Raw genomic sequence first — 17,119 nt, 5'->3', positions numbered from 1 at the left:
ACCGGGCCTAAACCCCACAGAACAGAGTGACCAGCGCTGCTGCGTTTCGTCCATTATTGCTGAGACCGGCGGGAATTGTCGCTGCCACAACAAAGAAATGCTCGATTTTGAAAAATTCAGCAATGTGTCTTCCTAAGGCCGGCCGCGCACATGACGGACTTGCTGCTGAATTTCTGTCGGGGATATGACACAGCACGTTCTCCTGGAAGATGTATAAATACATTCCTCTCCTTAACTGCCCGCCTGGAATTACTCTCCTGGCATTTGCTGTAGGTCCAGCATTAACATGTGAACGGTAGCGAATCATTAGTCCCCACCGCGCTGCATTTCTACACATTGAGATGTAATGAGTTTGTTATGAAGCGCCATCTCCTCTGCTGTGATCGGTTATTCCTGCGCCTTCGGGACATTCCCAGGTTCCTCAATGGCTACGGAGCAGTGTTATGAATTGTTAAAGAGCCCTGGCCGTCCCCGCTGCTGCTCGTTCCTCATTGTTCATGCCGGTTACCGTATATACTCGAGTATAAGCCGACTTTTCCAGCACATTTTACATGTCTCCTCGGCTTATACACGAGTCAGGGTCCACGGAGCACAGAAAACTGAAAGGGGAGGTCCTTTAGTGCTACTGCTCTGTGATTGGCTTGTCATGAGGTCACGTGACGGTGATGTCATCAAAGGTCCTGTAGCCACTGGTATGTAACAACTGCAGATAAGGTTGAGTCTAAATCCTAGTAGCTCCGCCCACACCAGAGTCCGATCACATGGTTATGATGTCATCAGAGGTTCTTTAGCACACTAGGATTTAGCATCTACCCTGCAGATGAGCGGCCAGGATTCATTGTGTCTTATGGAAGATGGCTGTCGTATGGAGGAGAGGAGGCTACAGTAACGTGACACACAGGTCCCTCCCTTTAGTTACTCTGCCCAGTAATGTCAGGGATTTGGGGTTATTATTTAGTTTCAGTAACTCCATGTGCCTCACATTAATAGCAGTTAACCCCACCATGTCCCTCATATTAACCCCTGTGTGCCCCATATAAGGGTTACTAATATGTGAGACACATGAGGAGACTAATGAACCTTAATTATGAAGATGCCTAATTATTACCTCCATATGTCCCACATATCAGTAACTCTTATGTGAGGCACATAGGGGGTTAATGTGAGGGACATAATGGGGTTAACTACTATTACTATGAAGCACATGGAGTTACTAAGCTGCAATGCACATGACCAGATTTTTTTATCCGCAATGGTGGCTTATACTCGAGTCAATAAGTTTTCACAGTTTTTCGTGGTAAAATTAAGGGTTTCGGCTTATATTCGGGTCGGCTTATACTCGAGTATATACGGTATCTTTGTTTCCTTATTTCTGGTGCATTAATGATGATGATCTGGATATTTTATTTTTTTGGCAATGTGTAAATGCGATTCCAGGTAGCTCATTATATCTGCATCTGGTGAGTGATATCCGATCACTACACTTATCTCGCTGCTCAGTCGTTGATCTCCTAGAATTGGTTACTCACCATTAGCTATAGGATCTGCTGCAGAAGCTTTTTAGAGACAGTCTTATTATCCTTATGCTCGGACTACACGGCCGCCAAAGATCACAATGTAAGTCCTATCCTTTCTCCAATTAATAAAGGTGATGGGGCTGTGTCCTGACCCACAAGTTGTCACCCTTAAGTGGAGAAGGGGATATTGTCACTCCTTGGGGAGAGACCACCATATAGGTGTGTGGAGACTCATTAAGCCTTTAGCACTCCACTTCGCAAAGGACCATGGGAAAAATATGCAAATCTGTCTTCCATGATGTAATTAGGAAGTCAGATGCCTGCCTCAGTATTGCAAACCAATAGAGGGCGCTCACTGGAATGTGCAGAGAAGGAAACCCATTTCTTTAATAAGATATATTACAGTGTTTCTTACATTCACCTGCACTATTCACTTCTGATAAGTTGTCTTATAACACCAGGTACGCTGCGAGATCACGGTCTACCAACTTGCCCGTGTTCTTTCCTTGTCACTTTTCCCTGTGTTTACTCCTTTAGTAATCGTCCATGACGTATATTTTACCTCATTTGCTATTTCCAGGCGCTCAGTAAAGGCCAAGACGCCCGAGCCTTCACTACAAGTCCAAGACTTCAGACGCACGAGGCAATATTCTTGTGTTTTTGCTTTTGACTGACTTGAGGGTTTCATGCGGACTTGTATTTCTTCTCCTCCATCTCGCATGAAGAGCTTTTCTGCACCGCGGCGCTGACATCTTTGTCAGGATAGATTATGACCGCGTGTGCCGCGAGTCCCTAAAATCAGCATATTTGTCATGGACGTGTCCGCCGGGTGACGGAGAGATTAATGAGAACTGATGAGCGGATTATAGGAATATGATGGCCGCTGTATGGATGGGGTGTCTGCTGTTTTTAGCCTGGTAAATTTAACCCTATGAAGCCACAGACAATTTTGATATCCTTTCCATCTATAAGCCATAACTTTTTTTTACAGGACTAATAATTGGTGACCTATGTTTAGGATTGTTCCCCTCCCCCGTAGATCAGCTGGTAAAAGTGTCAGCAGTGTTCCCTGAGCATCGCTTCCACTTAACAGGCCATGTGACGTCACGTTCTTTGGTTCGCATGACCAAATCACAGATCGGTCCCATTCATGCGCATGGGCTGAGCAGACCTAGAAAGAAGAGCCTCTGTACACACGAATGGCGCTGTGCTTAGCACATAATGACAGTCCGTTTTAAGACTTTTCTCTCCACCGATTTTTAAGCGGATTTTTCTATGGAGACGCGAGCACGTGCGCATTCGGCCTCGTTTACGTAAAATCAGAAATGGGCTTTCTTTCTCTGTTCATTAATCGGTTGTGCTTGTCCTAATACGAGTTACAGCGTGCAATGAATGGAGTTGAATTCAATTTGTCTAATGATTTTTATATGCATGTTAAAATTTATTATTTTTTGTTTTTCAGACTTGTCCAAAAATCGCTTTACAGAGATCCCGCTGGATGTCTGCTTGTTCGCACCGCTTGAAACCTTAAATTTATATCACAACTGCATCAAGTGCATTCCAGAGACCATCAAAAATCTCCAGATGTTAACCTACTTAAATATCAGGTAGGTGGTACAGAATGGACTGTAGTAGTGCACACTGCAATCTTGTCCTCATACGCAGTGAGTCCAGGTAATATTGCAGTATTCACTACTTGTACATAAACAGATCAGAAATACTGCCACCTGATTGACGCCTTAAAGGGGCTCTATCAGCAAAATCATGCTGATAGAGCCCCACATATGTTTGAATAGCCTTTAAAAAGGGTATTCAGGCACCGGTAAAGTTATATTAAACTACCCCCCCGCCCCGTTTTAAAGTTTAATATAACCCCCCCGTTTTAGTTTAATATAACTTTTATGGTGCCTAAATAGCCTTTTTAAAGGCTATTCTCGCATATGTGGGGCTCTATCGGCATGATTTTGCTGATAGAGCCCCTTTAAAGGCAGGTAAGGGTCATCAGTATGTAATCTGTGAGGGTCCAACACCCAGACCCCACACAGATCTGCTGTTGCAACAGAATCTAGGTGCTGAAAGTGCTTGGGCCTTTTTGGTAGTCAGTCAGGAACACCCTTCCTCACAGCAGCACCTGTAGAGCTGTACTGTGAGAGGGGGCGCTCCTTACTGCCCAGCAATGACTCTGAGTGGTGAGGAACACCCCTCTCACAATACAGCACTATAGCCGCTGCTGTGAGGAGGGGCGTTCCTGACTGACTGTCAGAAAGGCCATTCTGACAGTGAAGAGCTGAGGTACTGGCACCAATGCCGGGGGCACAGAACGGGAAAGCTGAATTCAGTGTACTGTCAACTTTCTAGCGGTGTATTTTACCGCATGTGCCCCAGGAGGTGAAAAGTCCTCTTTAATGTTCTGCCTAAAAAAAAAAAAGGTTCAGGTCTGGCTGAGCCCCATAAACAAACTATAAGCTCATACTTGGGCACTGTTCACATCTTGTTTTTAAAACTTTAGGCCTTATAAAGTAAAGAGGAGTAAATCAAATTTGATTTAACTGTTGATAATATTTGCAGCGTTTTTCATTTTACCATCTAATATTTATATGTAATTTTTTTCCCTTTGTAGCCGGAATCTTTTATCAACGTTGCCAAAATATCTCTTCGACCTGCCACTGAAAGTTTTGGTTGTCAGTAATAATAAACTTGTTTCCATTCCTGAAGAGGTTGGGAAATTAAAAGACTTGATGGAGCTGGTATGTTAGCGTCTGTTTGCATATAGTATTTATTTATTATTATTATTATTATTATTATTATTATTATATTTTTTTTGTGCTTGTTTAAAGAGGATCTTTCACCATTTTGCCCACAGGCAGTTCTATATACTGCCGGAAAGCTGAACGCTGAACTCAGCACACTGTCGGCTTTCCCGATGTGGGCCCAGTGTGAAGAGCTTACGGTCCGGTACTGTAGCTCTTCTATGATCAGAAGGGCGTTTCTGACACTCAGTCAGAGACGTCCTTCTTCACAGCACAGCCAATCGCGCTGTGCTGTGAGAGCCGGGAGGAACGCCCCCTACCTCTGCTCGCAGTACTCGTCCATAGACGAGCATTATCAGGGAGGGAGGGGGCGTTCCTCCCGGCTCTCACAGCACAGCGCGATTGGCTGTGCTGTGAAGAAGGACGTCTCTGACTGAGTGTCAGAAACGCCCTTCTGACCATAGAAGAGCTACAGTACCGGACCGTAAGCTCTTCACACTGGGCCCACATCGGGAAAGCCGACAGTGTGCTGAACTCAGCGCACTGTCAGCTTTCCGGCAGTATATAGAACTGCCTGTGGGCAAAATGGTGAAAGGTCCTCTTTAAGGTTTGCTTTACATTAAAGCAGTATTCCCATCACGCTTGTTCACCAATCTGCAGGCTCTGTGCTCTCTTCACTTCCTGGTTTTCTCGGCACATTGGTGGGCGGGGTTTCACTTGCTCTCCTATCCGCTAGTGTGAACATGGCGTAAATGTGTAATAATTCTTTATCCTTTTATTCCAGGATGTCAGCTGCAATGAAATACAAGTTCTTCCAGCACAAGTAGGAAAGCTCCATTCACTTAGGGAACTGAATTTGAGAAGGAATAATCTCCACGTCCTACCAGATGGTGAGTTTCTTTGTTTTGTAGGACCCCTCCTGGTATGGTCCTATTTGCATTGGCAGATAACAGGTTATTCCTATAAGGTAAACGCCATATTGAAACATTTGAAGGTAGAATGTACTTGTATCGAACTTGTTGTCAAGGAAGTTGCAAAATTTAAAGTGGTTATCCACTTACATGTTTGTGTTTTTCCCTCCTAGGGTTGTCCTCACTTCCACTGGTAAAACTGGACTTTTCGTGTAATAAGATTACAGAAATCCCAGTAAGCTACAGGAAGCTACGGCAGCTTGAAGTATTAATATTGGATAATAATCCTATGCAAATACCTCCAGCACAGGTGGGTGGACGGCTGAGCACAGAGCATGCTCATTCCAGTATTTAGGCATGAAACATGGCCGCTGAAACGCCTTGGTGGCACTTGTCAGGTGGACAGATTTTCCTCTCCATTTCCAGTATATTGGAAAGAAAACCAAGAAACTAATCTGAAATGAAAGTTGGTGCCCGGAGCCTAGGTGTTGTTGGTGGTTTTTTTTTTTTTTTTTTTTTTTAAACTGTGGGCTACACAATGTGCATTGTTGGAGTGTAAATGTCATGTCGCCTCCATATTTTTTTTATTAAAGGGCTATTCCATTTCATCAGTTGCATATTTCTAGGATTGTTGAGGGTCCATCATCCTATAGCACCAGCAGTGATCATGAAGCGATTGTAGTATTAATTATAGCCTTTTGGAAATTTTTATTGAATTTCGTGCACATTGGCACCCCAAGAATTGCAGGTGGCCGGGAATACTAACGTGAACTGGGACGGAGAACCGAAACAGTAGTGGCAGTAGCAAAGAAAGACCAAACCAGCTGTTTTGAAATCTGGTTTTGTCACGTTGTGTCAGTAGACTTCTATTTCCTGCGTGGCCACCCAGTGGTTGTGTTGTGTATTGCCGCAGCCTGTCAATGGTATTGTTAGCATGTTGTGATATTTTATTGAATTGGTTTAATGAGAATTTGGAGTCTTATGCGAAATGCAAGGTAATGGTGAGCACACACTGTTCTATATCTGAGCAGGCATCTGGTCACTCAGAATGTTTAACAATCTGGTAATGTATTTTTTTTATTTATTTTTTATTTATTTATTTTCTTTGTACAGATTTGCCTAAAAGGGAAAGTTCACATATTTAAGTTTCTGAATATCCACGCCTGCTGTCGGACAGAGAAAAAACCAGACTCCCTCGACCTGCCGTCACTAGTAAAAAGACCCCAGCCTCTTACAGACAGGTACGTTGTCACAATGTCCACAAGAAACTACAATGGCCAAGGAAAGTGTAATGGTCTAGTCCTTTATTTTTTTTTATTGAAGGGTTTTTTTTTTGTTTGTTTTTTTAAATCCCCATTTATGCTCTATCTATACAATAAGGTGGAAATTGTCAGATTACTGGAGACCCCCAATCCCTGCAGTGAAACCTCAATAGCATGCTTATAGGACATTTAAGGTGTATTGGACTGACTAAGATGGCAAAGTACTATGATGGTTTAGGTTCCACTCCGACAGTGGCCTATCCTGAGAATATCTGGGAAAACACAATTTAATTCAGGATAATACAAAATAGGATGGGTTCACACCTGCGCCCGGTCTCCACTTTCATTTTCTGTCTTCTGCTGACAGGAGACGGAAACCCGGCAGTCAGTGTCCGCCCGAGAGCGTTTTGTGATCTCCCCGGCAAAACCGCTTTTTTTTTTTTTTTTTTTTTCCTTTAACCACACACAAAGTCCTGCATGTCCAACTTTGTGTCCGTCAAAAAAACAACAAAAAAAACCTTTCACCGCGGAGATCAGAAGACTCTTACGGATGGACACTTTGCAAACCCATTCAAATGAATGGGTTTAATAAATGACTGCTGGTTTCAAGACGGAAACTGAAAGCGGAGACTGGGCACGGTTGTGAACCCAGCCATAGATTGATTGACCGCAAGCCATGAACATAACACAGGAGAGTGACTGAGGACGAGGTGTGGTGTACACTTTGCGTTACCCTGCCATGCAAAACCCGATTTACACAACAAACTTTTAATTCTGTACTTAATAATAATAATAATAATAATAATAATATTATTATTATTTTGTTCATGGCAAAATCCCTTTAAATAAGTTTAAATATCATCCTATTTTTTTCACATATATATCGATTTAAAGGGACAAACCTATAACATGTTATCTGTATCTCAGGAGCTCAGCCGTGTTTCCTTTCCTCTCTCCTTCTCTAACCTGCGTCTTACTGTAAGACAACTGGCTGTAGCAGGTCCCTCCCCCTAGGCTGAGCCCCACCCCCTCATCAGCTGAAAATGGAACTGATCCGCAGAAGATTAATCACTGCGATCCTTTGCCATTGGAAGGATTTCTAAAAGTGTTTTTCAGGATCCTGCATTCATTTCTATATTTAGTGTTTCTATTAAGGGTTTCTGTCTCTGTAGGGTCACTCCAGTATTATATGGTTATATAACAAGTGATGACCAAGAGTAAACTTTCAGGCTCGTACAATTATTATATGAATATTTATTACACAGGTCATATTAGTAAATGATGTGGAGACTGCCGTTATTTCAGGATCTCATATAAAGGGGTGTAATCTCTCTTATTTTACGTTTTGTATAGTATTGAAGACTTTTATCAAAATAAAAACCACGGACCCGACTCTGGAATCGGCAGCGACAATGGAGATAAGCGTCTGTCAACAACAGAAGTAGGTTGTGAGAGTCACCTCTGTAGGTACCGGCCAGAATGAGCACCATGTATATCGGGGTATAAGTAAAATGTGACCTTTTTTTTTTTTTGTGCTGGATAAGAAAATAATAGATGCAAGAGTTCTGTTTATTACATTATAACTTACACTTTGGTTTCAGCTTTAAAGGGAACCTTTCCAGGTGATATGGGACACAAAACTACTCACAGGTTCTTATGGACCACGGGGTTTAATATCCCCCAAAAATATAAACATTTATACTTGCCAGACTCCTCTTCTCACCCTGGCACATGCACAGTGAAGCTGTATGTACATCCCTAACTGTGCAGGCGTGGGCACAATAGATGAGTCTCATCTCTAGCACAGGTGGCATTGCTACGGGTCTAGATGGGACACCAAACCCCCAGTCCATAAGGACTTGCAGGTGGTTTTGTGTTCCAGATCAGCCTGACAGGTTCTCTTTAAAGGGATTCTACCACTAAGTCGCTTTTTTTTTTTTTTTTTTGCTTTAGACATCGGAATAGCCTTAAAAAAGGTTATTTGTCTCTTACCTTTAGACGTGGTCTCCGCGGTGCCGTTCCTTAGAAGTATCGGTTTTAACCGGTATGCAAATGAGTTCTCCGCAGCAATGGGGGCCCCAGCACTCAGACGGTGATGGGGGCATCCCCACTGTTGCCTGAGAGCTCACTCCAGCGACGCCTCCATCTTCAGCTCCAACCCCTCCTCTTCTGTCTTCAGTGTCTTTCCAACCTCCGACACCTGCGCAGTACGCTCCTGTATTGAACTACAAGAGCAAGAGCGGCCTTCCAAAAATGGCCGCAGTACGCTCCTGTATTGAACTACAAGGGCAAGAGCGGCCTCTCAAAAATGGCCAGTAGCCATTTTTTAGAGGCCGCTCTTGCTCTTGTAGTTCAATACAGGAGTGTACTGCGCAGGTGTCGGAGTTTGGACTGACACGGAAGACCGAGGCGGGGTTGCAGCTGAAGATGGAGGCGTCGCTAGAGAGAGCCCTCTGGCAGTAGTGGGGACGCCCCCATCGCCTTTTGAGTGCTGGGGCCCGCCCCCATTGCTGCGGAGAACTCATTTGCATACCGGTTAAAACCGATACTTCTAAGGAACGGCACCGCGGAAACCACGTCTAAAGGTAAGAGACGAATAACCTTTCCTAAGGCTATTCCGATGTCTAAAGAAGAAAAAAAAAAAAAAAAAAAAGCGATTTGGTGGTAGAATCCCTTTAAGGGGAGCTTTACATTAAACTGAGTGGTCGGGTCCTGTTTGTAGAGGAAAGCGGCAATGTCCTTGTAATCTTGTGGAACCCTTTTCAGATGCATTTGGCGTAAGATAGAAACTTCCCATTTAGCTTCTTGCAGACTTGTCCGTGTCTCCCCTCTCTCGCTCAGTTCCTTATGAGTCTTGCCCCCTCCCCTCTACAGAGACTTGTATTTTTGAGATTTACTATGATGGTAGACCATGGGACGGGCAGATAAGTAGAGAGAGAGGCATTTTTCTCTGATAAGATTTATTACAGAGTTTCTGATATTTGTTTGCACCATTTGATTTCTGCAAAGTTTGTTGACCACACGGTGACCATTGACGTCTCCAGTCATTGCTGTATATTAGTAGACGTTCTCATGGACTGATGATAAAGCAGGAAACAAGACAAATAGTCTTACAGAAAAGGATATTGCTGTTTATTGCAGCTTCAATTCATTATTCTTTTATTTTGCAGCCGTCTGACGACGACACCATCAGCCTTCACTCTCAGGTATCAGAATCAAGAGACCAGGCACTGAAAAATGACAATCATTTACTAGGGAGTAAGCTGGACTCCCATAAAGGTAACTTATATTGTCAAGCTGCTGACCGTCTCTCTGTACACGTGTGTTCACATGTTGCATTAGTGCTGTATATAAAAGCTGCATAATAATTCACACAGACTTTGCTGTAATTGGGGTGTTTTTCTTCCCTATACATATATTTGATGTATATGGCCAGCCGTAATATCAATGTATAGATTCTCCCATAAAATAGTGGGTAAAAAAGAGTCTTTAATTTTTTTTTATTTTTTTTTAAAGTTGTAAATCCCTCCTTTCCTTAGAATACATACAAAAGTAGAGAATTACTATGAAACACATGCACATTAGGTATCCCGTTGTATGAAAGTGCCCGGTCTACTGAATGTAGGGGATCTGCAGTGCTTCTATTCTGTCGGGAAGGAGTTAATAGGAGCACTGCAGATACCCTATAGTCAGCCAGGCTGAATTCCAAGTGGAGGAAAAAATACTCAGTCCTCAAGCTCAGGGAAGGGGCAGACAGACAACCAAAACACCCCCTCCCCTTCCCCAGCACCTGCTGCACCCAAAAACTCCAACCATTTTAATTTTTGAAATTTTCCAGTAGCTGCTGCATTCCCCCCCTCGGCTTATACTCGAGTCAGTAAGTTTTCCCAGTTTTTTGTGGTAAAATTAGGGGCCTTGGCTTATATTCGGGTCGGCTTATACTCTAGTATATACGGTACTTAAAAACTTAATATAACCCTGGGTCTGGGACTAAGAAAACTCCTTAAGGAGAGCACATTTGCAGGCGTATGGAGACCTACAAGCCATTTTTGCTCCACCGGGGGAGTCTGCATCTTCCTTAGCATTTAAATCTTGACCTTTGTTTCATGTCTTCACATTGCAGGTCACGACCAGGAGATTTATGACTATGACCCTAGTGCAGAGGATACGGATCATGGCGACGTTCATCTCACGGGTCCCTTTGTTTCTTATATTAAGGTAGTCATAGTAAAACGTAAATTGTGATGTTCTCCCATCTTAATGTTCTTTAATTCTGACTTCTGCGGGTCTTAACCGTGTTCTTGGTTTTATGTATTAGGAACGAGGGAAACTAAGTGATAAATCGGAGAAAGTTGAAGAGAATGAAGAATGGGAAGAAGAACAGAGGTACTTTAAGTGCAATTTATAGGATTGACCAGGCAATGGTGACTTCCTTAGAGGGTTTTCCCATGAATCTAACCCTATAGGCCATTAAACGTTTTTGCAAATACAAATAATGAAATTTGGTGAGTTTGAAAGATTTTCTCTAACCATCTAAGTGGTGACCGTATTTTACTTGATCGGTTGTCAGTGGATATGACCATGAATGCAGGAACTTTCTATGGTCTGGGACTTGGCAGAAGCTCAGCCATGATTTCCTTATTGTGGCCAGGTTATCAGGCAGAGACAGAGCCTGCACGAGACACAACAAGGAAATAGCTGGAGTTCAGAGTCTAGAAAGTTCCTGCTTCTATGGTCGTATCCATTGGCAGCCGATAAAGACAACAGATTATCACTAATTAGAGAAAATCTATTCATATTTGCAAAAGTTTCACTTTTAATTGTCTACAATTTTAAATTTAGCTATTCTCATGGGAAACCCACTTTTAAGGCTCCATGGATGTCTAGCACACAAACCTATTATGTTCTAATGCCCCGCGACACGGCACCCTGTGTATTATCATGATCATTGTATGGAAGAGGCCCAGAGCCGGGGGGAGACTCAGGACAGTCTGTTTTGCAGCCCGGGCTCGGTAATGAAATCTGTGGTCCCAGAATACTGATGTCGTCCATGTGTCTTCTGTACCACTTTTTTCAAATGTGTTTCTCAAATTCCTCTTCATTCCCAACTTCTGATCATGACCTTGCTGTACTCAATTTAGGAAAAAATATACTTGATAAAGGCTGTTTATACTGCTGCTTCACACACTCCGGCCTAGGTTAGTAGAAAGCTTAGTGATATTAAGACGACCCTCTAGATTCTGATTTGTGAACAAACCCTAAGGCTGAGGCCCCACGTTGCAGAAACACGGCTACTTTTGTTGTGGTTTTTAAGCCAAAGGGACTGAGCAAAAGGAAGAAGTCTGGTATTTCCCATTCACTCTCTAGACATTTTTGACTTTGGCTTAAAAAACTGCAGCAAAATCTGCAACAAAAAAAAGCTGTGTTTCTGCAACATGGGGCTTTAGCCTTAAAGTGATCCTAACACTTAGGAATTGTATTAAGAAAGGCTATTCTTCTCCTACCTTTAGATGTCTTCTCTGCGCCCCGTTCGGTAGAAATCCCGTTTTTCTTTCGTATGCAAATGAGTTCTCTTGCAGCACTGGGGGCGGTCCCCAATGCTGCGAGAGAAATCTCCAGCGACACCTCCATCTTATGGAACACTCTCTCCCTGTGTCTTCTTCCATCCTGGGTTTCAATCTTCTAGGCCTTGGCCAGAGCCGACTGCACATGCTCACAGCTACAAGAAAATGGCCGGTACACCAGCTTAGTGGGCCAGATGGCAGAGCCGACTGCACAGGCCTAGAAGATTGAAACCCAGGACGGAAGACGACACAGGGAGAGGCCTTTCCAGAAGAAGATGGAGGTGTCGCTGGAGAGTTCTCTCGCAGCATTGGGAATGCCCCCAGTGCTGCGAGAGAACTCATTTGCATACCAAAGAAAACCGGGATTTCTACCGAATGGCGGCGCGGAGAAGACATCTAAAGGTAGGAGAATAGGCTTTCTTAAGGCTGTTCCTACACGTTAGAGAGAAAAAAGGGTATCCAGTGATAGGATCCCTTTTAACTGCTGTGATACTGTATAAAGCTCAGGCCAGCAACATGGCCCTGATAATTTCTTGTAAACTGCGTGTCCAGACTCAGCAGGTAAGTACACTTTGCAGTCCTGATAGACTTCTCCATTCATTGTCATAGTGACGAGAACAGAGCAGGCTGGGAACAGCCACTGCTGACAGATAGCAGAGGTGGTCTGGTGTGTATCCTAGCCAAAGAGCCGTATCCTATTCAGCTGTATCAGGAAAACATTCAACATCGATAAAGCAATGCATTGGGCAAACTTAGAACGTGACCAGTGTGATCCAGGAGATGTGTATACGCCTTTAAACATGCTCATTTATTTCACATCTCAGGCTTCAGAAGGAGCAATTATTAGAAGAGGAAGAAGAGGATGAAATAAAGGAAGTAACGGACCTGAGGAAGATAGCCGCACAGTTACTACAGCAAGAAAAGCACAACAGGTAGCGTACGCTCTCCCAACCCCTGTCCTATAGCTGGAATAGGTTACTAATCTCTAATGGTCGCTGCTGCCTACACAACTTCTGTGCCCGCGGTGGGGACAATGACCAATCCCTGCTGATGTAGTAATGGTGAAGGATAACGCTCAGGAGGGACCTGCTGTCAGTGTGTGGGGGTAGGTGCACGGTTCAATAAGGAGGGGACAATCAGGACCATTATACTGTGGTAGTAACTAATGCCCCCCACACAGTATAATGGTCCTTAGTCCTCCTATACTATATAATGCTTCATTAGTGACCTGCCCCCCTTGTCCCTACTCATGTGTACGTGCACCTTACATTTTAGCTAATAACACCCTTGACATTCCCTGGCACTGGAGTTACTGACGTTCACTATGCTGCTGCATTTGAACACCCGGGAAGGTTAAAGTCATCTGAAATATTTTTTAACCAAATTTTTCATGCTCAAACATGGCATGAGTTCTATAGCCAGACACGTTGTAACATCCAAAAAATGGTAGTTTTCATCAAAACGCTATTCTTATTGTTAAAAATCTTGTAAGAGGTAGGTGGTGCCCCCTGCTGTACAGAGAGCACATGTAGATTTCATGATGCTGAGAACCTGAACAGCTCAATGTGGCGCTGTCAGGAAAATGCAGCCTATAGAAACAGCGCCACCATTCTGTAGATGGCAGAGTTGCTCGCACTGTGCCAACCAGGCTGATGGAGTCAGAAGAAAAAGTTACCAACTCCAGATTTATTTTATATAAATATATATAATATATATATCTATAATATCTATCTATCTATCTATCTATCTATCTATCTATCATATATTTTTTACAATTATTATTGAATAATTGGATTATAGTTTGCTTCACATTTAGGAATTATCACTTTTTGACTTTTTTTTTTTTTTTATAATTTTTTTTTTCTTTTATTTATTATCCTTACTAGAGATGAGCGAACAGCGTTCGATCGAGTACATGTTCGATCGGATATCAGGCTGTTCGAGATGTTCGATTCGAGTTGAACACCAGGTGGCAAACTCACTAAAAATTCGATTCCCCTTCCACCTTCCCTGGCGCTTTTTTTGCAACAATAACTGCGCAGGGGAGGTGGGACAGGAACTACGACAACGGAGGCATCAAAAAAAAAATCAGAAAAAGTAATTGGCTGCCGAAATCAGGTGACCTCCAATTTATACGAACAGTGGATTTAATATCCAGTTCATATGAGACTGTGAACTATGTGATTGTGAGACAGGGACAGATGTACAGGCAGGGTTAGCTAGGGATTACCTTTATTTAGGTGGGAATGTCACTCACCCAGCTCTTTGGGGCTCTATCTGGTCGGGATCCCTGTCAGCTTGTAATATGCGGGAGCTGACCTTTTTCCATAGGAATGCATTGACCAGCGTTGATTGGCCGAATGCCATACAGAGTACAGCATTCAGCCAATCAACGCTGGTTCTGCCGGAGGCTCGTCTGTGAGGAGGCGGAGTCTAAGATCAGACTAGAATGGAGACTGCTGTGGACCGATCTTAGACCCCTCCTCCTCCGGCAGAACCAGCGTTGATTGGCAGAATGCTGTACTCTGTATGGCATTCGGCCATTCAACGCTGGTCAATGCATTCTTATGCCGAGATGTAGCAGTGCTGGCCGTGCGCTCAGCTCGACTACTCCGGAGATACAGCCAAGCTAAGTGCACGGCCAGAACTGCTACACCGGAGAACTGCTGAACCCTGCTGCATGCTCAGAGATGTAGCAGAGCTGAGTGTGCAGCAGGGTTCAGCAGAGGAGGCGGATTCTAAGATCAGTCCACAGCAGTCTCCATTCTGGGCTGATCTTAGACTCCGCCTCCTCACAGACCAGCTTCCGGCAGAACCAGCGTTGATTGGCCAAATGCTGTACTCTGTATGGCATTCGGCCAATCAACGCTGGTCAATACATTCTTATGGGAAAAAGTCAGCTCGTGCATATCGCAAGCTGACAGGGATCCCGACGTAATACAGTGACTTGGGCATGTTAGATGCCCCCAGACATGCTTCTCCTGCTGTCCCAGTTGCATTCCAGGGTGTTGGCATCATTTCCTGGGGTGTCATAGTGGACTTGGTGACCCTCCTGAGTCGACTAGTGGTTCCCCCTAATCGAGTATTTATTCCCCATAGACTATAATGGGGTTCTATCTTCGATCGAACAGTCGAGTATTGAGCAGCTACTCGAATCGAACTTCAAACATTTCACTGTTCACTCATCTCCAGTCCTTACTGCTTCTTTGTGACCATGGTTGTTAGCTTTTTATGAAGGAGTCTTGAGTCAGGCTGAGATAAAATAGAGGAGTCTGTGCTTTGGCTACCAACCCCACGGACCTGGTTACCAACCAGCATATTGCTGGAGCCTACTTGTCTCATATAGAGAATACAGGATATTGTACATGCATGCATAGATTTCTGAGTATTCTGCTACATGTGGTTTGTTACTCACATGGGATCACATTGTTGCAGGCCTTGCAGAATACACAAGAAATGTAACAATATACAGAATCTATAAAGTTACAATAAGAGATCTGTCAGCCTGGCGCAGTGGTTGGCACTGAGAACATATACATGGCCCTGTTTCTTTCTCCTTTCTGTATACATCTCTATATACATGGCCTGGTAGCCCTTGGCATGCAGCGCTACATTGTGGGTCCTAGTGCCCTCCTTCACCAGGCCTTATACCTATGTAACCCCGCTCTCGTTTATTCTACCCTTACCTACTTATTCTATTCATAACTTACAACCTTAATCTGTTTCTTCTTTCTCTTCCTGACAAAACTAACAACTCTTCACTTTCCGAACTATCTCCTACTACTTTCTGCCTCTTTGGGTTTGGTTGGTTTGATTGACATGGGTGATCAGACGGCGGCCATTAAGTTATAGAACGTCATTCAGTGAAAAGCTCTTCCAGAGGACGCGAGCCGCTGGGCGGGCATCAAGGTATCGCATTTTAAGAGCTTTACATTGGGTAAATGGTGACGTGCCCATCGCTGTATTGTGCCGACGTCCTGTCGCTGCTTTCTGTGTGAAATGGCAATTTCCATCCCTTCATGTGCGTTTCTGTGGCTTTGTAGATTATTCTATTGTCCTGAACTCTTATGTTTGCAGGGAGAAAGAAAAGCTACAAACATATATTAAAAAAACGTAACAAGAAATCTTACTACTGTTTCTCTTATTTAGAGGGAATCTCACTGTTTTACCCCACAAACTACAATATTGGCCAAGTAAGAGAAAAGACTCTGTAAATGTCATTTTTATTAGGCCACCTGCTGGCATTACCCCACAGTCAGCCTCTTAAGACTATATAAGAATATATCACCAAGCTTAGATGCGTTTTCAGAATTGACATCCTTTTGACTACAGTCCTTAAAGGAATTCTATCATTAAAATGCTATTTTTTTCTGACTAACACGTATGAGTAGCCTTAAGAAAGACTATTCTTCTCCTACCTTTAGATGTCTTCTCCATGCCGCTGTTTGGTAGAAATCCCGGTTTTCGTCTGTATGTAAATTAGTTCTGCTCACAGCACTGGGGGCGGTCCTCAGCACTCAAACAGCACTTGGGGGCATCCCCAATGCTGCGAGAGAACTCTCCAGCACCACCTCCATGTTCTTCGGGGACGGCCTCTCCCCACATCTTCTTCCAGCGCTGCAGTAAAAGTTCTACGCATGCGCAGTCGGCTCTGCCATCGGGCCTTGGTCAGAGCCGACTGCACATGCCCGCAGCCATTTTTTTGTGGGCACTTAAGCTCTGTACTCCATTGAACTACAGGAGCGTACTGTGCATGCCACAAAAAATGGCCGCTGGCATGTGCAGTCGGCTCTGACCGAGGCCTGATAGCAGAGCCGACTGCGCATGCGTAGAAATTTGACGCGGGGAGAGGCTGTTCCTGAAGAAGATGGAGGCGGTGCTGGAGAGTCCTATTGCAGTATTGGGAATGCCCCCAGACCCTGTGAGAGAACTCATTTGCATAGCGAAGAAAACCCGGATTTAAATGGCCGCCCGGAGAAGAATTCTAAATGTAGGAGAAGAATAGCCTTTCTTAAGGCTATTCCGACGTGTTAGAAAAAAAAAACGTTTTAATGATAGGATCCCTTTAAGCAATAGTATGTGGGGATAAAACACAGTGAGTTATGCCCTATAGTG

At 43.8% G+C, this 17,119-nt stretch overlaps 1 protein-coding gene across 3 annotated transcripts in view; it reads left to right on the top strand.

Moving 5' to 3' along the window:
* Window positions 1-17,119, top strand: part of LRCH2 (leucine rich repeats and calponin homology domain containing 2) — a 45,905-nt gene that overhangs the window by 12,776 nt on the left and 16,010 nt on the right. For 2 of the 3 annotated variants that reach the window (XM_075258907.1, XM_075258905.1), the window contains exons 2-12: window positions 2,980-3,124; window positions 4,138-4,264; window positions 5,052-5,157; window positions 5,352-5,488; window positions 6,292-6,419; window positions 7,794-7,881; window positions 9,611-9,719; window positions 10,564-10,658; window positions 10,759-10,826; window positions 12,829-12,936; window positions 15,836-15,913. In XM_075258907.1, the coding sequence (XP_075115008.1) occupies window positions 2,980-3,124; window positions 4,138-4,264; window positions 5,052-5,157; window positions 5,352-5,488; window positions 6,292-6,419; window positions 7,794-7,881; window positions 9,611-9,719; window positions 10,564-10,658; window positions 10,759-10,826; window positions 12,829-12,936; window positions 15,836-15,913 (1,189 nt within the window). The remainder of the gene's footprint in view (window positions 1-2,979; window positions 3,125-4,137; window positions 4,265-5,051; window positions 5,158-5,351; window positions 5,489-6,291; window positions 6,420-7,793; window positions 7,882-9,610; window positions 9,720-10,563; window positions 10,659-10,758; window positions 10,827-12,828; window positions 12,937-15,835; window positions 15,914-17,119) is intronic. The other variant, XM_075258908.1, reaches the window with a different exon arrangement.

Source organism: Leptodactylus fuscus, chromosome 11 (genome assembly GCF_031893055.1).
Source record: "Leptodactylus fuscus isolate aLepFus1 chromosome 11, aLepFus1.hap2, whole genome shotgun sequence".
In the NCBI taxonomy this organism is placed as follows: domain Eukaryota; kingdom Metazoa; phylum Chordata; class Amphibia; order Anura; family Leptodactylidae; genus Leptodactylus; species Leptodactylus fuscus.
The sequence above is the reverse complement of the archived record's forward strand: the minus strand, read 5'-3'. Positions and strand labels throughout refer to the sequence as shown.